Source organism: Lepidothrix coronata, unplaced genomic scaffold (assembly GCF_001604755.1).
Source record: "Lepidothrix coronata isolate B3197 unplaced genomic scaffold, Lepidothrix_coronata-1.0 Scaffold194, whole genome shotgun sequence".
In the NCBI taxonomy this organism is placed as follows: Eukaryota; Metazoa; Chordata; class Aves; order Passeriformes; family Pipridae; genus Lepidothrix; species Lepidothrix coronata.
In genome coordinates, this window is record NW_016690374.1 from 1042764 (window position 1) to 1069845 (window position 27082).

Genomic DNA, 27082 nt, shown 5'->3' on the forward strand with positions numbered 1-27082 from the left:
GCAACACCTTCCCTACCCCGGGACCCCTCAACAGCTCCCCAGTGCCCGGACCCTGCACCGCCCCATTCCCGGGATGCCCTCGCGCCTCGCGCCTCCCGCCTCAGTAGCGAGCGCGCGCAGGCGCGGCATTAGCGCGCGCCCACCGCCCCAGCCCCGTCTGCTCGCGCCCCCCAGCCCACCGGTCGCGCATGCGTATTACCCCCCCCCGCCCACCGCCTCCAGGCCCCGCCTTGTGCAGAGCGGGGCCCGAGACGGGGGGCGTGGCCTGTGAGGGCGTGTCCCAGGGGGCGTGTCCCACTAGCGGGGGCGTGTCCCGCCGCGGCGCGCCCTGTCCATGGTGCGGGTGTCCCCGCGGCGGGAGCGCGGCGGCGCGGGGCTGCATGGACGTGATGTCCCCGCAACAGGAGCACCTCGGCCCGGGCCGCTCGTCCTCGGTGAGCGGCGAGGGCAGGGGCTTCGCTGCCGCCGCCGACAGCAAGAAGGTGAGGCCGTCCCTGGAGACCACAGGGGAAAGAGCTGCCCGGCCCTCGCCACGGCCCGCGAGCCCCCCGCGGGGTGCACCGCGGGGCAGCGCGGCCCCATCGGGCGCTCCATCGCCGCACCATCGCCCCCGGGTCCTGCTCGCCGCCGGCGGGACCGGGACTGCCGGGGGAGCAGCCGGGGAAGCGGGGGCTGTCGGCGGGAAGGGCTTGTGCACGGGTGCCCCGGGGGACTGGAGGTGCGGCGCTGCCCAGTGGGGCTCGCGGGCTCTCCCGGGTCGATAACCTCCAGGACCTCAGCGGGGTTGCTGCATGCATATCCCGGCGGCAAGGGGAGGCTGGTGCCTGGATGTCCGCGGTAGGTGAGGAGCGCCGCTTCACAGCTGTCCCGGGGAGCTCTGGATGGTGTTCGGTGGAGCCAGGGGGCTTTGCTGCATGAATTTCCCGGTGATCGGGCGCGGAGGATGTTGCTGCATGGATGTGCTGGGGCGACAAGAGTGTTTGCTGCATGGATGTCCTGGAGAGACCTAAAGGGAGCTTTGCTGTGTGGATGTGTGGAGGTTTTGCTGGGGAAAGGTTTGCAGAATGGTTATCCAGGGGATCTAAGAGGTATCTGCTGCGTGTGTGCCTGGGGAGAGCGAGGGAGGGTTTGCTAGAGATGAGGATGTTTGCTGGCTGCTCTCACACGTGCTTTGTGCAAGAGACATATAGGAGGCTTCCTGAAGAAGCGCCTTGCGCTAAATATATCACAATTGATGGCAGAAGAGCTTCATCCCATCTTCAAAACTGCTTGTAAAATCTGTTTGATGTCTCAAATCGCTTTTCAGCATCTGACACGATCGAGTGCAGAATGCTCCCTTCTGTGTACAGCCAAGCACTTGTTTCTGCCTTATACTTAAATGAAATGAGCAAGCTGTAATAACCACATTCTTCTCACTGTATAAAACATGAATTCTTTTTTTCTCCTTGGTTTAGCAAGTGCTGTAGTGTTTTTCTATCCAAAGAAGAGCTGGTGCTTTCCTGCCTTACTAATTTTGCCTCACAATGGTATTTAAATCTATGCACTGCCTTGTCTTGAGAGGTGCACTTCAGAGGACTGCCAAATAGGCTGGCAGGATTAGAATGACTGGCCAGGCTACGGTGTCCTTTACTAAATCTGTCCACCTGGTGAATTTAGGATGCATGGTATTAGAGGCTGAGATTGTGTTCAATCCTGTGGCTAAGCAGTCATTGGGACTTTGCTGGCTATGGCACAGTGGTGCAGAAAGGAATCCTGATCCCTCTCCTGCTGATATGTCTCTTAGGGCTGGGAAGTGATGCTCTATTTCCATGGGTTGTGTCCATGTGTGCTGTGTCCCACCAAGCCACATAGCTCTACAGCCTGACTGCAGCCCTGGGGACCTCTTCTTATGACAGCTGCTGCCAGTGGTGAGATGGTTGCCTCAAGAGAGTTTGGCCAAGACTTCTACTACACCGCAGTTAATACCTGAAGTGGGTGTGTGATACACCTACACAGAGTGGTGGAGTACCTTGTGCTGCCCAGCTGGGCAAAATGATGCAGTAGATACCCTCTCCGAGTACTGTGGTCTAATTTGAGATGGCTAAATGTGTGGCTTTGATTTTTATCAACCATTTCTTTCATTTTTGCTGAAGAGAGAGTACCATGTACCTTCCAACCTGGCAGAGCCCTGATGCCAGGCACCCACCTGAAATGAGAAGTTATGTTCAAGTACTGTGAAGATGAACACTTTTTTCTTACAAGTTCTACTACATAATTCAGCATTCTGAGGACAAATATTAATGGTAGCACTTGTGTTTCCCATTCCTGCTCCAAAGAGCCCACAGTCAAAGGAATGCAGACCTTGTTTTTGCCAGCGCTGACAAGAGAGCAAGGATATTACTTTTTACGGATCTTGGCAGCCCTTTTGGAATTCCTCAGCTTGGAGGCACATGCAACAGGGGTACAGATGGAGATCCTCCTGTGGAGAAGCAGCTTGAGACCCTGGCTGGGCCATGCAGCATATGGCAGCTTTGCACATCATGCATAACCGACACAGGCAGCCACCAACATCCAGCCAACTGCTCAGCTGCTTGTCCACGGCTGTGGTGCTCCCTTGAGACTACTAGCACACCACCTCTTTGTGCCTCTCTGTGGAAGAAGATTCCTACCTTTATGCATGTACAGCAGTGGGCTATTCTTAATTTTGCCTGAAGCTGGATCTCAGTGACAGTTCAAATATTTCTTTTACTACTTGGGTCCCATGGACTCTATATATCCCTCTGTTTTGTCTTCCACTCAGTGCCAAAGCATCAAGTTTTTTTTACAGTACAGAAAGTCTTTCTTGCTACCAGGGAGCTTACGTTGTTTGTATTGGTTGCATACAGTTAAATGGAAGAATGTGATGGCAAGAAATCAGTTTTGATACTTGTGACACAGCAATTTGTTTGCAAATATGTATTTAATATCAATTATTTTACTTTCTGGCAAAAAATATCTCCAAATATGTGACACTAAGCGACCACTGAACATTTCTGCCTTTTTATTCTCCTGACTATACCTTTCTCAAATTAGCTGAGATTTGCTACATTGTTCTGTGGTTTTTGAACTCCTACTTCATCTGCTGCTTGGCTGTCAAAATGAAGCTGAAAGATCACATGCTTGATCACACCATAGAACCAGAAGAGAGAGAGAGAAAATATCTAGGGTTTTTCTCATGTATTTTGTATGACTATTTAAACTAATTTCCTGGAACCATTTCTTTTCCTTTTCTTGGCATGCGAAATGGTTTGCACTGCTAACCTACCTCACAGGCAGTGGGAGGTTCTCTCTATTAAATGCTTACAATGCACTCAAGGCACCCTGCTAAAAGGTGACATTGAAGTGCAGTGTTTTAGTTAATGCTTTTGGAAAATTCTGGACTAGATTCCCTCCTTTACTGGACTTACTGGAGTCACTGGACTATGTGTGGTTGACCTGCAGAGAAGTTTTGTATTGACTGTTTACCTTACTAACCATCATCATCATCATCATGGCTAGGCTTCGCGAACGAAGATTTGGGAAGGCTCTGTCCACATTTGTTACAAGCACGCTGGTGGGTAATAAGGCCAGTACGAGATAGACATGTCCTATTACAAAGGGCACAGCAGAAAGACTCCTTAGATGGTATATTCTGCAAGACACGATTCTTTCTGCGTTGTCTTTTCTCCTCGAGAGTGATCCTGCGTGCGTTCTCAAAGGAAGCAGCAGCGTTATAGATGGTGTGTCTCCAGGCCTTCCAATTTGAGGCCAGAGTAGACCAGTTATGGTGATCAATATGGCCAAGGCTGAGATGTTGCTTCAGGGAGTCCTTGTATCTTTTCTTCGGGGCTCCTCTCTTGCAGCAGCCGGTGGCAAGTTCACCACAGAGCAAGATCTTAGGGAGGCAGTGGTCCTTCATTCCTTCATTGCTTCATTCCTTCATTCTTGAGACGTGTCCTGCCCAATGCAGCTGTGTTCTCAGCACCTTAGTAACCAATACCAATAAATTGATGCAACTCTGAAGTGGACTGAAGTAACATGAGTAAGAGTGATTATACAGATAGAGCTTATTTCTACAAATTTATCAAAACAAACTATGCAGCAGAGATGTCTTTTATATTGAGGTAACCATGTCAGCAGTAGCAGCTGTGGTCATTTAACCATATTTATAAGTTCCTGGTGTTTCACTTCTCTCTTCTTAGAGGGACTAGATTCCAACCAACCCTGAATATTTTACACAAAACAGTATCTGGCAACAGAAGGAGTCACTCTTAGGATTTTTGCTGCCTCCTTGAAGTTTTCAAGTAACTGCTTAAAATGTTTTGGGGGTCAGCAATTTTTAATATTTACTCCTACAATGTGTGCAAAAAAATAACCATTTTGCACACTTAGCAAATTAGTATTTATGGTTTGAGACTTGAAATAAGGTATTCCATCACCATAAAAATATGTTTCTTCGTGATTCTGATCACAAATACAGCAACAGTTTACTGGCAGGGAAAGGAGAGTTATAGTGTCCCCCAACAGTGTACTAAATGGATAAAATTCAGGCAAAATATTGGCATTAGAAGGGTAATGCTAGTCATACATAATCTTCATCCCTTTACTTGTCTCACTGTGCAAAAAAAGTATGTATTTCCCATTGTATTTGATGATACCTTGATCTCATGTTAGCTGATCTCATGCCCCTATGTGTACATTTTTTAACATAAAGCTTTGTAAGCAGAGATTTCTTCTTCCTGCAATACTCTATCCTGTTTACTATGACTCTGGCTAAGGATCTGGTGGGTTGCTTCCAAAATCACACCTGGTAGTGCTGGAAATTTCAGATGTCCAGGACCACTTCTGACACTCTTTAGTGAAGTGATGGACAATTCCTGTCATCCTTCAGATATATCCTGCAGCAATTTTATCTCTGATAAGGACCAAAAGAGACCTAATTTAATGAAATCATCCACCTAATTGGTCTTTAGGTTAAAATCACCTTGGTGACCTGTGCTGGATTATGGTAACTTACTGTTGTGATGTGCCTCCCGATACTACTTTAATTATGAGCACTTCTTCTCCTGTCTGTCCATGAGAGAAATGAAAATTATGCATAAAACAATGTGTTCTAATTCTTGATTTTCTCAGCCTTGGGGTTTTTTTGTCCCTCATGGTGGCAGTAGGAAAGAGAGGCGCTTGACAGGTCATGTAGGATCTAATACTCAAGAACTGCAGATGTCAAATTATTGCCTGTTTACTTAATTTTGCTTGAATCTCCTCTCTCTGTTGTCTGTAAACTGCTCCTGAGAAAGCCTTACTGTACAGAAACCAGGGCAGAATTGTGTTCGTGTGTTAACCTTCCTGCTTTTTGTCAGACTTGAAAGGAAACTTTGGGCTTCATCAAAAAATACCATGGAGTCAGTGGTCTGAGCACTATGAATCCGGTGAGCTGACTGTAGGACCCACAAGCAAAATATTCAATGCTTCCCTCGTCTACATTTTTACTGGTCTTCGACATCTCCATCTTGTGATGTAGATGGATGAGATCTTTTGAAGACATCCATATCAGTGCTTCCAAAGATGTGCAACCTTTGGGAAGTAGTTGCAGAACATATCTTGCTCTTAGTTTCTTTTATCCATTTTTCTTTCTGCTCTGAGATGGCCTTCCATCTTCATCTTTGCTTTGCTCTCTAGCAGCTGCTGTTCCACAACAATGTGCTTTTACTTCCACTGTGTTGATAGCTCTTTCCTCTTGTGACCCTGCAAATTTTTCCTCAATCATCCATCCAAAAATGGCTTTCTTTTTAGGAAAGTCCTTGTATAGTAAAACTATTCTGCCAGCATAAACAAAGGCACATAGTTTTGTCACCTGCTCTGCCTTTATGGTAAATGGTCTCTCTGTGGGACCTACGTCTCAGCTGCCTGAGCCAGCAGTTCAAATGCAGTCATCTTCTCACCCTGCTTATGAGGGCCTGAGAATGTTATAGGTCGGTATAGGTCTATTTCTTGCTTTACCAAACTATAAGACATTCTTATTATTTTTGGTATTTTTAGACGACCCTACTCTGTGAGTCTAACAAATACTGGATTATAGTATGTAGGAAAAAAATATATATTGCCTCTCATAAGTGGCCCCGTGATACAGGGGAAAGAGTGATGCCCAGTTGTCCTGGAATATATGCTAAGGGTTGTTTTGATTTTTTGATTGAGGCTGTTAGCTGAACTTTGCCTCACAGTTTTTAGTAAAGATTTGTGTTCTGTGCTTTGGTTCATGTCTAGCTAAACCAGAAATGCATGCCACAGATATGGTTGGTTGCTCAGACAACAGGACCAGAGTTTGCATGGATGAAATTGCTCAGTTATTAATTCAGATACTTCTTTTAAAGAGTAGGCTTTGTTAAAATCAGACTTCCTTTCATTAGAAAAATAAATCAGTGAAAGGGAGAGCTTAGCCATTTGAGCCTCAGCTCAAGGCATTGGCACATCTGAGGGTTGTCCCTGTCAACCAGTTAAATGACCCAGGAGATGTCCCAGCCTTGACCCACTTCTGGTGTGAGCCTGTAAATCAGGGGCCTGAAATCCTTTAGTGTCTGATGAGGCTTTAACAAGGTTATCTGCACGTTGCTGAGGAGGCATTTCTGCAATGTTTACCTGTCAGTCAGGAACTAAATAATTTTTTCAACTGTTTTGTATAAGTCTCTTAAATAGATATCAGGTAACATCATTTTCTCATCGTAAACTCAAAACAAGAAGACAATTGTTCCCTGTGTTACTGAGCTCACAGATTTGATCATTCCCTGTCCTTTGCTCAGGCAGCTACAATAGGATTGAGATGATTAACTCAATTTTCTTGGTCACCTTAGTTTTCTTTTACAGTCAGTGAAGGAAAAGTTCTAAGATAAGATGAACTGCGCCCTAAATGTGTCCTTTTCTCTCTCTTGTCTCAAAAAGGAGCACAGGGCAAATAGCTCAGGTGTGTGAGTCAGAGGCTGAGTGAGAGGAATCCTCCTGCATGTGTCTGACCATTGCGTGGGTCAGGCATCTAAACCTGCCAACGTGGGCAGTGTGCTCCTGGGGAACCACAGCACACAATCCCTGCCTTAGCCTGCCTGCTCCTATCTCCTGTATGGTTGCGGTAGCTGCTGCAGGGTGTCCGCTTATTGTACAGATTTTAACTCCTCTAAATACTTGAAAATATTACGTACACTATATATGTGTTACTTCAGTTATTTGCCCTCACAAAAAAATAGCAAGTACCAATAATTTTTTTTAACGCGTTCTTTAATTCATGCTCTGCAATTCTCTTTATAAGCGTGATATAGTTAAGTGATACATGTAACGTGCAAGACAGTTCCAGTTCTTTTGATCTCCTCGTGAAGATGCTGCTCTATGTTACCATTTTCACAGAATGGAAATCAGTATCATAACTTGACAATATATTATTTTATGTAAATTCCATATAGTACCATTATCCACTGCGAGGCAGAATACTGGCAGTCAGGAATAGATTTTTCCTCCATCTGATGACTTGTGAGATACTTATGCAAGTTTTGCTGTAATCCCTAGAATGTTCTGATTCTTGAGGAGGGATAGCATATTTTCAGTGATGGTTTGCAAGCTTATTGTCCTCAGCATGGTGGGCTGATCTGCTCATCACAGTTTATGAAACAGTGTTTCAGAGTGTAGGTGTGATCAATATCTGGTGTAAATTCATTCTTTTGAAATCTATAGGCCTGTGTCTGTTTATACCAGAAAGTGGCCAAATACTACTGCCAGTCCAACAACTAATAATGCAAAACTTTTTTGTTTCTGTTAAAAAGCAGTCAAGACAACCACCACCAGAAATGCAGAAAATATGAAGTTAAACCTGAATCAGAGGGGAGAGGGCAGGAACTCAAGCTTTTGAATGTGAGGAAGACAAAAATAACTCTAGTTTGTCCTGTCTGATACAAGATTATCATCTTTGTGTGTAGCACACTGTAAACATTCATTATTGATACTGATTTTATGATACATTTCACATGGATGTGACTCAGCCAGCAAGTATGAGGATTTCTCTTGGTGTTGACCTTTCTAATATTTACATGAAAAAATGGGAGGTAATGATGTGGGACGTATGTTGAGAAATGCTTCTGTGTCCCATACTTAGATAATTGGTCATTGCATCTCCTTTTGTTTCCAAACATCTGCTCTTACTACAGATGTTCAGGATGTATCTCCTCCACATTGCCATCCTTGCATGTAAAGGCAGTGAAATTGAGGAGAGCAGGCATCTTGGTTCAACCTAACCAAATATGAATTTATCCTCTTCCTTCTCAAAGTAAATGAATTTAAGTTGTCATGATGGTCACTTATTTTCTCTTCCCAAACTCTGTACATAGCAAAATAAAAACAAATCACCCCTTTCTGTCTGTAGTCAATGTCTCTGTGTAATGTTTTTATATGCATACAGCTGACCTGACTCACTTCAGTTTTGCAGTGATCCTTTTATGTTTTGAGGCGCTTTTTTTTTTTCTCCTAAGATTTGCTTAATAGCTGTACTAAGATTTTGTCCAGAGAGGCTGTGGAATCTCATCCTTGGAGGTAATACAGACCTGGACTAGCAGTGGCTCAGAGCAGCCTGCTCAAATGGGTCTTGCTCTCAGCAAGTTCAGAGAGGCTGGATCACAGACTGCCTGGAATGTCTTCCAACAGATTTATCTCTGCCAGTTATTTGAGCTCTTATTAAACGTGCTGTAGTTCTAGACTTCACCTTTGTCTTCAGACATTTAAGTCAAGACTAGAATCTCACTGCCACAGGCACTATTCAGCACTGCTAACCCAAGCATGAAAAGAATTGCCATAATTGCCATAGATTTTAAAATGCTGCTTTCTTTTCAGACCTGAGAAGTCAGAGGAATTAAGATCTCTTTGAAAGTATACAAACTTTCACTGCATTTGCAGGACCTGAGATGTTCCAGTTTTTATCCCCCCAAAAGCCACCTGCCCAATAATGAGTAAATTACAATACATTTCCCACTGGGAGTCGATGCTTTATATAAACTCCTAAAATCTGCTGGTTGTGTGAAATATGTGGCTGATCTTCTGTAGGATGTTAGACTGCATTGTTAAACAGATTTCTTTTTGCCTTCATATTTGCAGCTATGCTACTTTTAAAACTGCTAACAGCTTTTCAGATTTGCTAGCAGTAAGACAAACTGATTTCATTCACTAGAAAAAATTAGGATATTTATTTTTTGTTTATTTCAAATCTATCAAAAATGGGCATCTCTTTTGTTAGTAATCTGCTGTTACCCAGTTATAATCTGATCTGAGACAGCTAAATATTCCCAGACTTAATTTATCAGTCTTGAGAAGGTTAATTTTTGATCAAATAGGGAGAAGGGGATAATTTTTAAAGGTGAATTGAAATTACATGGTTGAATTTATAACAATTGCTGCACAATAGCTATAACTGAGTATCTGACAAAACAAAGAAGCGTGCTTTACATAAATAAAGGGAGAACCAAAAAAAAATGACACAATAACAGATGCATTGCAGTCAATAAAAGAAATGTCCTTGTCAAAAGCAAGTAAAATAGTACTGTAGAGTTCAATTTCTCCAAGGGGAGCACGCTGTGCACCTGCCCAAACAAAATGTGTGCCACATCCAGCACATACACTGGCAGAAGAATCAGTTGTTCTGACTGTTCTGACATATTTTTCCTGATAGTCAGTGGTTATTTTTAGGATGAAGGAAGAAAGTCATGCTTTGCGATTAGCTGAGAACAGAGACTACATGACTGTTAAAAGTTCACCTGGTTTGTGGGTGGTGGCCAGGGTAGTGTAAGGGACCACTGCAGCATCGGATACTGCCCTGTTGGCATCTCAGGAGGAGTTTGACCCCAGTTCTTTTGTTCACCAGTTTATTCTGAAAAGTATTTAAGCTAAATAAGGTAACAATCACCCTTCTGGTGGAGGGTCAGTGAGAGGAGAGGTCAGGCACCTCGGCAGCAGGCTGCACAACCTGTTGAAGAGAGCAGCTCCAGGATCAGGGCCAGGACTACTCAGTCCTGCTTCTGGCTGCAGGAGGGAGAGTGAATATGATGTAGTGAATACATTTGTGTTCAGGGAAATGTGTGGTTTTGTCTCCTGTGGATGCTTTTGAAATTTTTTACCTCTGGGGAAAGCAGTATTGTTTGTTTCCTCAGTATTTTTATTGTAGTGTTCAACTTCACTGAACAGAAATCCATGCTCTCTTGTTAGCTACTGATATTTGCATCTTTTCCTTGTGCTTTGTCTTTTTTTTTCATGCTGCGTTCTCTGTCTTTGAGTGTCTCCTTTTTCTCAGTCTCTTCCTAGTTCTGTGCTAACAACTGTCCTGCCTCCCACTATCCTATTTTTCCCATACGTAATCAGGAATGAAAAAATGTCAGGATTGGCTACTGCTAGGCAAGATATAATGTTCCAGCTAGATTAGCAGAGAAGGAAAATGCACTCATCTCTGAAGATTTGGAAAAGAAAAAGGTAGCCCAATATAGCACGTAAAGTTAGGTGCATAGATTCCAAACCTTAATTTATGGTAGATGTCAGATCTGACATAGAAATGTATGAAACACTTGAAATTTAAGCCACTCTCTGGAAAATTGATAAATTTAAAGTACAATAAATTATTAAGGGACAAAAAGTGGTTGAGGACCATCTTTAGGTGTTTATTTCATGTGTGCAGTGTACCACAGGTATCTGTGTATAGACACTAATAATCAGCTTTTCTTTATCACCGGCTTTCTGGTCATGCTCCTGTTTTTCTCAAAGGTGATATTTTACAACCATTTTCCCCCTCGAGGGTTTCTGATGGCAGTAACTCAGCCTTTTTCCCATAGTCTGAAATGGAAGTCTGGCTGCAACCATTCTGTATGCATGCAATTACTGTTCCAAATCTCACCTGTGGTTTCATTTTGTTTCTCTTTCCAATCAGAAAATGAAGAGTTTGGCCCAGAGACGCCAGTCTGCACCATCTTTGATCTTTGTCAAAGCACTTAGCAGATCTAGATCGGCCTCAAGGTGAGTCAGTGAGTTTTGCTTGCTGTACTGTTTTGTACTTTCTCAGCCTCATTCTCAAAACTTGAAATGTTTTTGAGTTATTGTCCATGCCAGGCTGTTGAACACAATTCATGCTGCTTAGTAGCTGCACAATTATAAAGCCTGCTGAAAGATGTGACAGAACTCTCATGGGTTTCCCCAGTGCTGCCACACTAAGCTGTTTGTACCCAAGTGGGTGGGCAAAGCTGCTCTGCAGTTTGCAATTGGGCATGTGACATTTGGGCTGTTCAGTTGTAAATAGTTTGTGACTGGCTGTGAGTGCCTCCTGGGGAGGTGGCATGGGCAGAAGAAGATGTTCCCTGCTTTTTGCCTTGTATGCTTATGCAGTGCCAGGCATAACTCAGGATTGTTTATTGTGGAACTGTGCAATTTAATTTGAGCTAAGTTTCTTTTGTCATTGCCTGCTGAATGGTACAGGCTCTCCAGGGATCTGGAAGCACCTGCTGACTCAGGACAATGCTGTGGACCAGGATCTGGTGATCAAGCCTTCTCCTGTCCAGTATTAGCCCTTGTGGGGCTGAGTATGTGGGTGTTAAGCATTCAGCACTTTTTGTCCTTGTCCTCTGCCAGAATCAGCCATTCCTCCTCCCTCCGCCAATGTAAAACTGCCATAGAAATGGGAATTTCTATGGAGCTAGTCCCCTGTCCAGCCCCAGCCCTGACCTGCCATTTGAACCACTCTGCATGCGTAACTTTTGTCTCCCTGCACTACAGTTCATTAGACTTTAAACTTAAAAAATGTAAGTGTTTATCGAGAAGTGAACCATCTGGCAGGCTGTTAATGCTTCCAGCTGTGTATTGCTCTTTATGAAGAAATGTTATTGAGGGAAATTAGAGTATGGCTTTGTAAGGAATATTTTTTCCTACTCTGTGGTGTGTTAAGTAGTCAGTATATAAGAAGTCAGAGCTTAGGAAAGTTGTTTGTGTTTGATCTAACTAGTACCTGCTTTGATATCATGTAGAACTCCACAGTATTTCAGAAACCTGTGAAAGTACTCTGTGAAAAAAGTGAGAGTTGCAAAATAGGAGAGGCAAATTTCATTTGCCTGCTGGGGTTCAGACATTAACATTTTTCTTTAGTTCTGCTTTTTAATTTGTTTTATTGCCTGCTCCGTAAGTATCAGAAATTGGAGATAGCTGGAGAGGCATCGAGTGTGATACACACTCAGTATGTGTGTTTTCACCTAAGAATTTTACGCTTTCTGGAGCGTAAATATGTCTTGCTTGTATAGCCCAGATCAGAATTATTTCTGGTTTGTGAAAGGACTCTTTTTTTAAGGCCAGTTGGCAGAAACTTTGTGGTGAAGAGGACTGTTGCCTTGTTCTGCAGTAAGAGCAACGCTTTGCCTACCTGACCGACCCTGCTGCTTTAATAACTGATGGATGCTGCCTCAATCATGTCTGTCCTCTGTCTGTGGCATGCAACAATTTAGCTGTTCCTGTTGGTTTGAACTGAAGTCTGTGGCCTTTGTGAGAGGTTCTGGGTCTGAAGTCTGAGGACCCTGAAGTCAGAGCAGGTGGTTTTGTAGCTTCAGAGTCTTTGAGTTAGAGTGTGACACTTTGGATGGTGTTTATTATTGTTCACAGGAGCAGCAATTCTCACCTGTGCCTGACTTCCCTGTTTGGCTGTACAAAGCACATGCCTCTTCATCACTGAACTGATGGATGAGTTTGATCTTTCCACTCAGTTTGTTGTGTAAATGCTTAACTCTTGTGAAGTGCTTTCTCTGAAGGACAGCTGAAGAGCAACAAAATGACTTCTCATGTTTTCTAATCTCCTCCAAATGTTTTACTTCAGACCTGTCTCAGCTCTTAGTTCTCCTTCTTGTAGACACAGCCAGTCTGCAAAATCCATTATTCTTCTCTGGCAGTGAACCTTAATACTGGGACTCCATAACACTTACTTGTTAATGGTTGATTAATGACTTGTAGATAATAAAGCTCCTATCTGAAGTTAACAAACATCTGTGAGGGGTTTATTTGAATGCTCTCACCTCAGCAGCTGGCTCACCTCAATATTTGTTGAAATTAATGAACAAGTGCAAAGTTTAAAAGGGCAGGAAATACTTAGAAGCCGAGTCGGTTTGTATTTTTATACCACTTTATATGTCAGGTGTCCCTGGTTTATATACAGAGCATTTTCATAAAATGCATTGGCATCTGCTTTGGACAGACTTACTTTGGGGCATTTTAAAGTTTATTAATGCTATTTATTCAAAGAAACCATTGTGACATCTGGAGATGTCTATTTAGCATTCAGAGGATTAAGGATTTTTAGTGGTGATGTTATTGTAGCTGTCATAAGGATGTGACCAAGGCAAGATGATCTAGCTGGAAATAGCAGATGCTTGTTTTGTGCCATTGTCCTCTTATCAAGTCCTGAAAGAAAAGCAGATCTGAAAATCTTGTGTGCTTAAAAGCTTGTCTTTGTTTTCTCCAGCTATAGCGTTTGGTTTAATGAAAGTTCAGCCTTCCTGACAAATCTTACCTTGGCACATCAGCCATATAAAGATAGATACAAGATATTTGGCCTGCAGAAGAATTATGGGATGGCTGTGTGGCACATTGATGCACGGATGTCCAGTCATGCTGGAATCCCTGCCTCACTTGACTTGTACCTGCAGGCAGCAGAGGAACATAGTAAATAGTACAGCTATTATAGTGGAATTTGGGCCCTTACACCCAAGAGGTGAAAATATGGAGCCTATTCCATTGCTTCCTGTTCTTGTTTCTCTTCCTTTTTTTCTGCACAGCTTCTTTTTCATCACAAAATTGTGATGAATAGGCATGTAAGGACTGTTCCACATCATCAGATGTCCTCTTTGGAAGAACTTTGAGCAAAGTTATAGTAGAAATACACTGGAAAAGTAAGCTTTTGGTATTTTTCTCAGATACAGGAAAAGTTAATTTGATTGTTTACTCCATTAATGTGTATAAAATCAGCAAAGGATTTGGGTTAGTTATATTTGGCCCTGGACCTGTTCTGCAGTTGTAATTTTCCTCTTAGTTTTTCTTGGTGTCCTTTAATGAAACCTGCACAACTTAATGATATAGTTCAGTGCAACACAAATGACAGGCTTGAAACAGAAATGTCTGAGGCCTGGATTTAAAGCATCAGGTATTGTCATCTCAAAGTAGTTAATATAGAATAATAAAGATTTGTTGCAAGTCAGATTTTCAGCCTTTGTTCTGCTGTCCCTCAAAACAATTTTCACTTGTGACAAAACCCAAGTTTTTGGTCTGTGTAGTCAGACTTCTACTTCCATCTCAGATATTTCACTGGGACAGCCAAACTATGTGCTGCAGTCACTGGCAGCTTCCCCTATTCTATTGCACACCTGACCAGATCATTGAAAGTGATATTTTTACATGCTGAAATTTATTAATATAATTTCACAATTTCTGAGTCTGCACAACCATTTAGAGATCTGTGTCTCTACACAGTAAAAGTGTTAAAATACTAAAAATGAAACAACTCTTCTTTTACACCATGAAGCATATTTATGATGTTATTTTGGTGTAAGCTGGAAGCAGAGGCTGTTCAGAAAAACCCTGAAGTATATTTTTTAAAAGGTTTTCTGAACAAATTTCTAAAGAACCCCAAAAGGAAGGTCCTAAAATGTCATCCCTACCCAATTTTATTATGTGGCTTTTATGGTTGAAAAAGTGGAAGATAAAAACTGAGGATTTCACAAGTTTCCAAGGTGTTTTCTCCCCTTCGCTACGTAGAAGTAGTGTTATGCCATTCACAGAGAGGCTGCTCTTCCTTCTCCCAGTGCACAGTAAGTGATTCTGGCATGTTATCTTCCAGGGGTCCTGTGCCAAAGGCTAAATATCCTAGATAACGAAGATCATATGTGTAATCTAGTAATACATTCCACTTGGCGCTAGTCAAATACAGAGTGTTCCCAGAGTCTTGGACATTGTGTTTTCAGGGTTTTAATCAGAAGACATGTGGATGATCCAAGCTATGTGACTAGAAGAAGACAAAAATAGAGACTTTTAATAAATGTAAATTGCCAGAGGGCTTTTTTATAGGGAAGATGAGTATTTGGTGTTTCAGGCAAAACTGATTGCAGGGGAATAAAAGCTCATTGCAAGCAACTAACTTATTAAGTAGATATTTCGGTTGCAATAATTTTGCTCATTCTTCAGTCACGTCCATGATAGTGAATAATTTTGCCTCACAGTGTGATTTCCTGAGGTGTGTTTGTTTGGTGAAGCTCAGCACTGGTGCACTATGGCATGGAGGGGTGGAGAAGGAGCACCTGCCCCTGCGCCTCACGCCGCAGCCGTTTTTACCGGCTGATACAGGACGAGGCCTTCATGAGGAAGAGGCTCCCCGCCCTGTCCCCTTGTCTGTCAATGCTGAGGTGGGTGTTGCTCTCACACAGCTCCACAGGCATCATGACAGAGTTTGTCAGAGTGAGATCAGAATCAGCGTGAATGGCACCCCTGGGCTGAGGCCGCCCCTCTGCCAGGGTCACCACCTGTCAGGCAGAAGAGCGGCACCTTTGGCCAGGGCCGCCACAGCCAGGCTAGTCGATGGTGCCACTGCTGGTGGCTCAGAGGGCATGGCTTAGGGTCACCCTGCTTCAGGGCACAGCCCTGGCATGGTGTGAGACAGGTGACACCTCGTGGCTGATTTCGAGGGGCCCTGAGGGGCAATGGCTGTCATGCTGTGTGTGTGTGCCAGTTTCCATGTGTGTCAATCTCTGTGTGTGCCGTACAGGTGTGATCAGTGGGGGTTTGCCTCCGGAGCAGCCAGCAGCAGGAAGGCATGGGCTCAGAACCAAGAGCGGGAGTTAGCATGGACAGGTACTATCCCAGCCTGCTCCCATTCCAAATGCTGATGCCACAGTTTGTGTGGGAGGGGGTTCCCTTGAAGCTGCAGAAGAGCGGGGAGGGGAGAAGCCAATGGGGGAAACGTTCACTTTACGCTGGTGCCTTCGGCAGCAGAGGCAGATTCCCACTGTTTGGGGCAGTCAAGGCCATGCCCTGCCTTGGGGCTATTCCCTGGTGTGGACCACATCTGCCACACCAAGGATTGTGAGAGGGTGACTGGGATAGCAAGGGATGGGCAGGTAATGCTGGGCACTCACCCACACAACTGAAACGGCATCTCTAAAGCCTCCTCCTGTGCCCCCAGCCACCCAAAAGGTGTGGTCACAAGGGATGAGGCCTCTACGGCACCTTAATTGACCCTTAGAAGAGGCATGCCATGGAAGGAAGTCCTTGCAAGACAAGTCTTCCTGAAGCCACAGGGCTTGGGGTTTTTTGGGAAGCACAAGGGCTGTCACTGTTGTCAGAGTGGTCCTCCAAGGTGAAAATCAAAGTGGCAGCAACTTCAGCCCTGTTCCTCCACCCCTCATCTTACGGTATTTTGTTGGAGAGACTCAATACACTCAAAAATACAGAAGAGCTGTTTTATGAATCAAAGAAAAAGGACAAAATCCCACAAAATAGTTTCCCAGTGTGAGGGATTGAATACAGTCACCACTCATTTTATCTTGATTTATGATACTTTTTCCACAAAGCTCCAGCTAGTCATCAATGAGGGGAAATCCTGTTCCTAAAGACTCAGTCAACAAAGCAAATGAAAAGCTCTTTGCTTCTGGGTCTAATTTTTAGATTTAATTCACCCTCGAAACAGTTGATCAGAATTTTTAATAAATTTTTTTCATTTCATGAAAGGTTTTGATGTTTTAACATTTTGTGCGTAGTCAGAATAGGCAGAAATCTCTTCATGAGAAATTTCCTGGATTTCTCCCCTCAGTATGTCATAAGGTAAGGATATATGAATTTGTAGAAAAATAGTGTTGGGGGGGTTTCTTAATTGTTATTTTGTATCAAATTCCTTTTCCTTTTTAATGGAATTGCACATAATTAAAAAAACTTGTGATGATATTGTACAAGTTGTCATTTTTATAGTATTTCTAATTCATGCTTGATTTAATCTAATTATGACACTGGAGTATTATTTCCTTAAACCATGTGCTTGAACACAAAACTTATTTTTACCTAATAGTAGCTGGGATAAAATTTTATTAACTGTTAACAAGGAACAAAATGAACTTTCTGAGGCCTCAAATGGCCTTTTAACTTAGAGATTGGCATTCCTGTCCCTCTGCTGTGTTTTTTCTGTTTTGTTTTGAGTGTGTGTATGTGCACATATGTTGGTTTTTGACAAAACCCCTCAGTTCTTCATTTATGACGTAGAAACTGGCTTATAGTGATCTGGAGATTGAAATGAGCTGCAACTCCTAGAGATATGTTGCTTTTTTTATTAAATGGAAAGGACTAGAGGTAACCAGAAGGAAGCCTTGGAAGCAGGGTATTGAAGTTTAAATAAGGGATTAATTTTTCAATAAGTGACTGATAGTTTAACACTAGTGCTTTAAACTGATTCCCTTTGGATAGAGTTTGTGACAGTTTTAAGATCAAGACAGTGAGAGGCACTGCTCATCATGATGAGTGCAGGGCTGTGCTTGTCCAGATGTCTCATTGTCCACATGTGCTTTTGGCTGCAGACTGTTTTAAGGACTTTCTGGATTAGGCCTTGAGGTCTGGCAGAATGCAGCTGTTGTCCAACCATTGTGTATCCCTGATTTTAGACAACAAAATCTCTGCCAAATGACAGTCTGGCCAAGCAGTTTGGGCAGCAGCATACCTGAGGAAATCACAGACCAACTCCTTCAGACTGCTCTGTGATCATTTATCTTGTGTAAACAAGCAGAAAGGCTCTAATGATGTGAAGGCTGATATGCAGCCTCTGGTGCTCTCACCTCTGACAAGGGTCAGCATTAAATAGACATTGAACACTCTCCCCAGGCTGATACATATTGCTTCTCTTGGTCCAGCTGCTTCCTCGTGTACAAAGCTGCTGGTGAGGCATTGTAATCATATCATGGGAATAACAGTCTGTCTTTAGATCTCTTTTGTGCCAATGTCTTAAGTGTTTGAGTACCAGGGGCTAGATCCAGTAAAGGATAATAAGCCTCAAGGACAAGACATGGTAATAATTTCAGTACCTGAATCTAAAACCATGATTGAAAAAACATCGTCTCAGAGGCTTCCTGACCTCTCAAGTGCCTCTGTTCTTTAGATGCTCTCCTGCTGACCAGAGAGCTCCCAAACACCTGGAGTTGTGCTTTCACGCATCCCAGTACAGCATGATTGCTGGCAGTGCTGAACAGGTAACTACCATCATAAGGTGTAGGGATATTGGAAATCCTCTAATAGCTTTTTTCCACAGCTCAGATCACTGGCAGCACAGGAACCTCTGACTAACATACCTGAGTAGCTATGTAAAAAACTTGTTGAATAGGTAGGCAGGTAGTTCAGAGTGTGAAACAGGTGCGTGTGGCTGCACGGCTATTCATAAGGAATCTGGGTCATTATGCTTGCAATAGCTGGCAACAGCAGGTATATCAAGTAATCTCTTCTCTGTAATAGGATAATTCCTGTGTTGTAGTATTAGTATTAAAATATAGTTTAAAGCCCTTGAGGCAAACCAAAGCCAGATTTGTTCCTGTTACAGCTGGGACAGGTGAAGTGACAGTCCTGTCTTCCATATGGCACCCATATTGGTCATCCCTCTTAAAGAAGTGATCCTTAAAAACTTAAGCCAGTACAAGGGCTGGGCAGATTCTGTCTTCACGTCTGTGGTGGGGCTTTGTGAAGTTCATCCCACAGTGTCCCACAGTTCATAGAAACACCGAATCATAGGATGGCTTGTGTCGGAAGGGCCCTTGATGATCATCTAGTTCTAACCTTCCTGCCGTGGACAGGGACACCTTCCACTAGACCAGCCCCAATCCAACCCAGCTTTGAGTGCTTCCAGGGATGGGGCATCCACAACCTCTCTGGGCAACCTGTTCCAGTGCCTTACCACCCTCCTAGGAAATAATTTCAACTAATTATTCAACTAATAATTTCAACTAATTGAAACCTACCCTCTTCCAGTTGGAAACCATTCCCCTTTGTCCTGTCACTACATGACCTTGTAAATAGTCTCTCTTCATCTTTCTTGTAGGCTCCCTTCAGGTACTGGAAGGCTGCAATTAGGTCACCCCACAGCCTTCTCTTTTCTAGGATGAACAATTCCAATTCTCTCTTGTAGGAGAGGTGCTCCATCCCTCTAATCATCTTGGTATCCCTCCTATGGACTTGCTCCAACTGGTCCATGTCCTTCCTGTGCAGAGGACCTCAGAGCTGGATGCAGCACTCCAAGTGGGGTCTCATAAGAGCAGAGTAGAGGGGCAGAATCCCCTCCCTTGCCCTGCTGGCCATGCTGCTTTTGATGCAGCCCAGGATACAATTGGCTTTCTGAGCTGAGTGCACATTGCTGGCTCGTGTCAGTCTTTCATCCATGAGATCCCCCAAGTCCTTCTCCCCAGGGCTGCTCTCAGTGCTTCATCCCTCAGCCTGTACTGATATACTGTGGGTTGCCTTGACCCAGATGCAGCACCTTGCACTTGCCTTGTTAAATCCCATGAGATTCCCGTGGGCCCACTTCTCAACCTTGTCCAGGTCCCTCTGGATGGCATCCCCTCCTTCAAGTTTGTCAACTGAACCACTCAGCTTGGTGTCATCTGCAAATTTGCTGAGGGTGCACTTGATCCCTTTGTCTGTCATTAATGAAGATATTAAATAACGCTGGTTCCTATACAGACCCCTGAGGGACACCACTTGTCACTGATGTCCATTGTGACTGAGCCATTGACCACTGCCTTCTGGATGCGACCATCCAGTTTCTAATCCATCTGACAGTCCACCCATCAAATCCATCACTTCAGTTTACAGAGAAGGATGTTGTGGAGGACCATGTCAAAGGCTTTACAGAAGTCCACTGACCCTGAGATTAGCTCAGTTGGTTAGAGCATGGTGCCAAAAATAGCGAGGTTGTGGGTTTGATCCCCATATGGGCCATTCATTTAAGAGTTGGACTTGATAATCCTTGTGGGTTCCTTCCAACTCAGAATATTCTGTGACCTGTCCTTTCAGTTAGATTATATCTTTAGCTCTTCCCTTGTCCACTGCTGTAATCACTCCATCGTAGAAGGCCACTAGGTTGGTCAGGCAGGACTTGCCCTTGGTGAAGTCATGCTGCCTGTCTCAAATCACCACCATGTTCTCAATGTGCCTTAGAATAGCTTCTAGGAGGATCTGTTCCATGATCTTCCCAGGCACAGAGGTCAGTTTGACAGGTTCTTAGTTCCCAGAGTCCTCTTTTCTACCCTTTTTAAAGATGGGTGCAATATTTCCCTTCTTCCACTCACCTGGGACTTCACCTGACTGCCATGACTTTTTGAATGTCATGGTGAGTGGCTTGGAAACTGCATCAGCCAATTCCCTCAGGACTCTCAAATGCATCTCATCAGGTTTCATAGATTTATGTACATCCAGGTTCCTCAGGTAGTCATAAGCCTGATCTTCTCTTAGAGTGAGAATCTCTTCTCCCCCAGTTCCCATCTTGCTGTCCATCCACTTGAGAGGTGTGGGAAGAGAACCACTGAAGACTGCCATTGAAGACTGAGGCAAAAGGCAGATGAGCCTTCTCATCTGCTGTTACCAGTTTATCAGCATTGTTTATTGGGGGTGTGCTGGTTTAAAGGTAAACCAGCAGGGGAAATGAACTCAACTCAAAAGAGAGATTATAAGTCAGAATAACAATTTAAAAAAATAATACAATAAGTACAATTATACAGACAAACAATTGGTTTTAACCCACAAACCCCAAATATATAACCCAGCACCTTGGGGCATGAACAGAGCGGTGTTCTTTGGGCCCCCTGAGTCCAAAGGAAAAAGTGAGGGGAAAACCTGTTGGTGAGAGTGCTGTTGCAGTCTGGTCAAGAGTGGTGATTGCAGTCTGGTCAAAAGTGGTGATTGCAGTCCAGTTGAGGGTGGTGGTCTCAGTCTGGTTTAGAGAGGTGAGCTGCAGTCTGGTTGAGAGCGGTGAGCTGCAGTCTTCCTCTGGATCCCATGAATGGTAAAAAGGTTCAAAAAGTCCAAGTTTATATATTCTCCAGTTCAGGCAGGAATGCTCAGTACTTCCCTCAGAGCGGGGAATTCCATAAAAGGGTATGAGGATGCTCAGTCTTTCCCTCAGAGCGGGGAATTCCATAAAAGGGTATGAGGACAGGAACATCTTTCTATCTCGCAGGCCTCTACTGCTAACAATTTCTGGGAAATGGCATGGAAGGCTATAGAATACATAGTTTTGGGTTACACCCATACCATGATGAACTGGTCTCAGCTGTCCTAACTAGGACAGGGGGGAACCCCTTCTTTGGTTCCTTTCCTGGCTGACATACCTGTACAAGCCCTTCTTGTTATTCTTTGTGTCCCTTGCCAGGTCCAATTCCAGCTTCGCCTTGGCCTTCCTCACACCATTCCTACACAAGTGAACTTCCTCTCTATACTCTTCCCAAGTTGCTGTTATGTTTTGGGGATACAGGCAATGCTGGTCAGCAGTGGCTCCAATGACAGCTGTACTTTGTGGAAGGATAAAGCATGGTGAAGACAGGTAGCTGCAGACAATAGGGCAGGCAGATACATGCAGGCTCATTAACAGCCATACATGATGGTCCCAAGGGATTTCTAAAGATGCTCACACCAGTCTTTTCAGTTCATGTGCACATCAGCTTGAAATAACTTGTTTCTGTAGAGATCTGCAGCATGTCCTAGCTATTTTTGGTAGCCCAGAATTCCTGGCTTATTATATGACCTATGCTGAACTCTTGTAATACAGTTTGCAAGAAGATATATGTAAACCCCTTTTGAATAAAAGGTTAGCTTCATCCATGAGGTAAGTCAAAATCAACGGAGTTGAGCTCGGCTTTTAAATGTCCTGATGGTAATTAAGTGGGATTAAATGTCCTAGTTGCAATTACTGCTTCTCAAAAAATTAAGGTAGAACAGAAACCTTATCCCTTCAGCCTACTAAAATAATACTTGATCCTTCTAATGGGACATGAGTGACCCTGAGATCCCAGAGTGCTTCCCAGTATCCCTCCTCAGAATGGGTAGGAAGAAGCTGTGTTGAAAGTAGCGAAAGTAGCCTGTGCCTCCAGACTTCTTGTAGGCCATGAGAAGCTCAAAAAAGCCCAGACAACAATAGTGAAGAACTGCAGGCCTGGGGTGTTAAGTTTGGGGCTTTTCTTTGCCCTTTGTTTATCCTACCTTTTTCCTTTTTTTTTTTTTTTTTTTTTATTTTTTTTTTTCCCCCCCCAAAGGTCACTTTTTTGGTTAATCATTTTTTTTTTTAGTTTTTCTGTTTGCCTGAACAATGAAATCTCTGTTTGGATAGACAGTGCCTGGATTGCATTTCCCTGGTGCAACTGGGAAACTGAGTAACTAAAGGTGTTGCTACTATGTCAGTCAGTAAAAATGAGGGGGGGCTGCAGTGGTGAACAGAGGAACAGTTATTCCAAAGGCCAAAAAACTTTTATTGACTTCTGCATGTGCATATGTCATCCCCTAAACCTCCCCCCTGCTCAAGGGGACTTGAACCAAAACCCCTTGAACTTGTTGATTGCTGTAAGAGCTATATAGCAGAACTGGAGGACACCCACACTGCAAGAGCTTTTCAATAGGGTTTAAACAACTTGCACTAATTTATTTTCTGGTGGGAACAGGCAAAATATGACCAAAATGTGTGGTGCTAATTTATACCAATAGAGAATTTTGCCCTCGTGCTAAATTTTCAGAGTAAACACCTTGCAGCTGTTTGTTAAAATAAAACAAAAAGCCTTGGAAGCAAACCAAACCACAAGCGTGTTTCCTGTCTCCAGCCTCCATGCTGTAGTGCATATTTGCTCTGCAGAGAATATTGTCCTTTTGGCTATGTAAAAATTATTTAAGTGGAGCTTGTTTTCAGTTAAGCTGCCAAGCTTCCATCCTGAAATGTGCAAGGATTTTGTTTTAACGATGCCTTTACCCTACAGCTATGTGGTATTTTACTGCCAGACTACAGAAAAGTAATACAGTTACATGCCTCAACACCTGGAACATTTAATCATGTTATTCATCATAATAATTTTTATTATGTTTAATAAGATTTTGATATAATGCAGAGATTATACAAAACAATTTTTAGAATCCTATTATAATCTAAGTTGGAATATTTTTTTCAATGTGTATTGTATTAAAATGAGTACATCGGGTTTTAGGAGCAGAGGAGTGGTATCCAATTTCCTAAATGTAAGTGATATATAAAATATAGATAAAATGATTTCTGCCCTAAAATGTAAATTTGTCTATTTATCTGAGTAAAACTTGCTCCTAATTACTATTCATCTTCCTTCCACTGTCCAGGCTTCTGCTTGCCCTGCTAGTGCTGTAGAGAGGGTTGCAGCACATTTTGGTCCACAGTCTCTGTGATCCTGTTGGGACTCAGTGCTTGGTCTTGGGTGCAGTATTTTCCGCTGTATCTTTCTGAGGTCCAGCTACTTGCACAGAGAAAGTGAGGACAGCCGGGCACTAGAGGCTGTGAACTGAAGCCAGCGCATGCTCCAGGGCAGAGGGGTCTCTGTGAGATACACTAACCATAAAGAAAAATGTAGGGGTAAGGGGTGACTGCCTTGGATTTGTTCAAATACATTACTTGGAAAAAAGAAGTTGCATGTAAAGAACACTTATAAAGTAGAACAGGCGTTTTAAAAGTCAGTAATTAATGCTCTTTGAAAAACCAAGCATTATCTCACTTACCTCATGGTACAAAAGCTACTGTACACACAACAGTGATGGCCTAGGGGACTTTAACAGAGTGCTGCAGAAAATAGACTTGCTATTTCTGGAATGCTGCACTGTTTTCACAAAGTGCTATTTCAACTGCATAAGATTTACCATAGATAACAGCAAGCAAACATGCCCAGCATCCTCAGAACGAAGCTCCCTTGGCATAGCAGGGATCAATTGACAGCAGATTTTCAGAAACAGGTTGGCAGCCCATGTGATTAAGACAGTTTTATGCTTGTCTATTCAAGTCTCCTCTATAAATAGTCAGTATAAGTTTACAATTGCATACTAACTTTGTGTTGGCCCATATCTTACCTACCACCTTCCTGGAACACGCTCCTATACTCCAAGCTTATACTTTTTTTGCTTACTTCCACCCTCTAGGTATAATTATTATTTATTACAATAAAGTGCCATATAAACTTAGATTAAATGCATATTCTGGATGATGAGGACTTGAAATGGGCAGATCCTGAGCATGTGGGTGACTCACTGAGGGCACTCACTGGCCATGTTTGGGAGGCAGTGACAGAAAGGAGTAGTTAGCACCTTTAAAAATGCACAGGATCTTTATATATATGTATATATAAATATCTGCCAGTCTAAGTAGGGCTCTGAGTTTCAGATTGCTCTGTGTGGGTGAGCCTTGTCTGCGTGTTGTCTAGTTTATGGTGAAAGGAGCTGTGAATGCCTGTCCATGAAGCCAACAGGGCTTTGCATGGTCATGCTGAACAGGTAGTGGGACGGAGCAGGCTGGACTGAGCAAGTCATGGGAAATGGGCATGACTGTTGGCATCCCTGTTTTCAGCTCCTTACTCCATCTATAGATGGTTTGTGAGTTTGTGCCAAGCCAGAAGCCATGTCACAAGAACATCTCGAGCTAGATAGCATTAATGTGTAGAACCATGTAGTATCTCTGTTTCTGCCCTTTTCCATCTACAGCTTGTTTGAGCAAATGATTAAGAACCTACACGGGGCTTTGCTTGTTCCTCAGCTGTTTTTCAAAGATGAAGTCCCTTGCTGATAAATTTTGGAGGTAGGTCTGCTGTGTGTAATGCAGTTGTAGCCTCTTTTCTCTTCACAGCCCTTCTAGCATAGGGACTGAATCTTCAAGCCATATGCTTTAATAAGCTGGCAACATGATAGAGGCTAAATTAATTGGGAGCATGAATAGGACCATCTCCATTGTCTTGTGTTCAGTCCCAAGCACGGACAGTTCTTTTCAGTGTACAAGAAAAGCTCTTCTTTCATTTTGTTTTTCACTCTTCTTTTTGCGCACAGAACATGATGTTCTGTTTTATGTGATGATTTTGTCAAAATCTGTGATAATTTTGTCAAAATCTGTGGTGATTTAGTTAAGTTGGCTAGAATATAGTGCAAGTCACATTCAAGTTATCATTTATAATGAAGTTTGATATATGTCAAAGTCCTGACAATCTTAACATTGCACTGTGGTGCACTATAAGTAGGTCTTCAAGGCAGATCAGTACTCACTGCTGTGTTAGAGGTTTGGGGTTTTTTTTCATCTTATCTCGTCTTATTTGGTGAGCTCTTGCACACCACATTGGAGCTCTTTGCTTTTGGTTAGTTGAAGAATTGTTCTCAGTACTTTATTTAGTTAAGTATCTTGAATGCAAAACACCCTCTAGCCGTGCAATATGGGTAATATGTGTTAAAGGATTTCCAGCTGTAAACCATCTTGGCTTCCAAGCTCCAGTTAGCAGGACCTGCCCCATTAGCAAATATATGAAGCAAGCATCTATTAAGCTGTTATTGAAGTTCTTTCTCACAGGACTTTTAGGAGCTTAAGGATCTGAGTAGGAGGCACAGGAAAAAAGTGCAAATATTGTTACCTGATTTCCAATATAAGCTCTATTAAGAAAATGGAGGAACTTACCTTCTAGATCTGGCTTGCTTTTGGGGATGTCTCTAATGGTCACAAATCACATGTTGTCCCTGACTGATAATCCATTTTGGCAAAAATCCGTAACGCAGGCTTAACTGTAGACGTTTCTTACTGTGCAGATAGCTGCTGTTTCACTAGCCTTGAAAGGATGCGAGTAGCTCCTGCTTCTCTCAGTGGGTTGCTCTAGCCCAAAGCTGCGACTCAGTGATGGTAAAGTAAATGCTTTACTGAGGGACACCGAGGTTGAATATTCATTGACTTTATTATTCCTAAAAGATACACTGCACATTTTTTAGAGCCATTCAAAACTGGCCTTTGAGATATAGAAAATAAGTTCTGTTGTCTCTGAACACGGTGAGGAGGGTTGGCAGAGGTTCTGCTTGGTGGCCTTTCTAGCCTTTAGCCAAGAAAAGGTTAGATTTATGCTGCAAGCTCTATGTGTGTAGGCACATTCGCTTCAACATCATCATAAATGAGTTGGATGCAGGACTCGAAGGTACACTGAGTAAGTTTGCCAATGACACTAAATTAGGAGAAGCTGTTGACTCCCTTGAAGGCAGGGAGGCCTGCAAGGACTGGGCAATCACCAACCACATAAAGTTCAATGAGGGAAAGTGCTGGATTCTGCACCTGGGATGGGGCAACCCCAGATGTATGTACAGACTGGGGAATGAGGGGCTGGAGAGCAACACTGTGGAAAGGGACTTGGGGGTTCTGGTTGATGGCAAGTTGAATATGAGTCAGCAGTGCCCTGGGAGCCAGGAGGACCAACTGTGTCCTGTGGGACATCAAAAGTAGTGTGGCCAGCATGTCGAGGGAGGTGATTCTGCCCCTCTGCTCTCCTCTGGTGAGACTCCACATGAAGTTCTGTGTCCAGCTCTGGGGTCCTCTGTATGGAAAGGACATAAACCTGTTGGACTGGGCCCAGAGGAGAGCCATGAAGATGATTAGATTGAAACACCTCTCCTGTGAGGAAAGGCTGAGAGAATTGGAACTGTTCAGCATGGAGAAGAGAAAGCTCCAGGAAGACCTTAGAGCAGTACCTAAAGGTGGCCTATAAGAAAGGTTGCCTTGAGAGGTGTTAAGAGCCCCATGCCTGGAAAGATTCAAGGTCAGGTTGGTCAGTGCTCTGAGCAATCTGATGTGCTTGAAGATGTCCCTGCTCATTGTAGGGGGATGGGACTAGATGGCCTTTAAAGGTCAATTCCAACCCAAACTATTCTATGACTCTATGATTTGATTATCCTCCTGAGTCCCTTTCAACTCAGGATATTCTATGATTCTATGATTGATTCTATGAAAATTGGAAAGAGCTTCTGCCCTTACTCAGGCTTCAGCACTGCTGGAGGCACGCAGTAGTTTTGCTTA

The 27082-nt window shown here is 43.4% G+C and overlaps 1 protein-coding gene across 1 annotated transcript in view; it reads left to right on the forward strand.

Annotated features, from left to right (window-relative positions):
- Positions 1-367: 367 nt before the first annotated feature.
- Positions 368-27082, forward strand: part of ARHGAP20 (Rho GTPase activating protein 20) — a 62503-nt gene continuing 35788 nt past the window's right edge. The window contains exons 1-2 of the mRNA XM_017831612.1: positions 368-482; positions 10940-11025. Of these exons, the coding sequence (XP_017687101.1) occupies positions 381-482; positions 10940-11025 (188 nt within the window). The 5' untranslated portion in view covers positions 368-380. The remainder of the gene's footprint in view (positions 483-10939; positions 11026-27082) is intronic.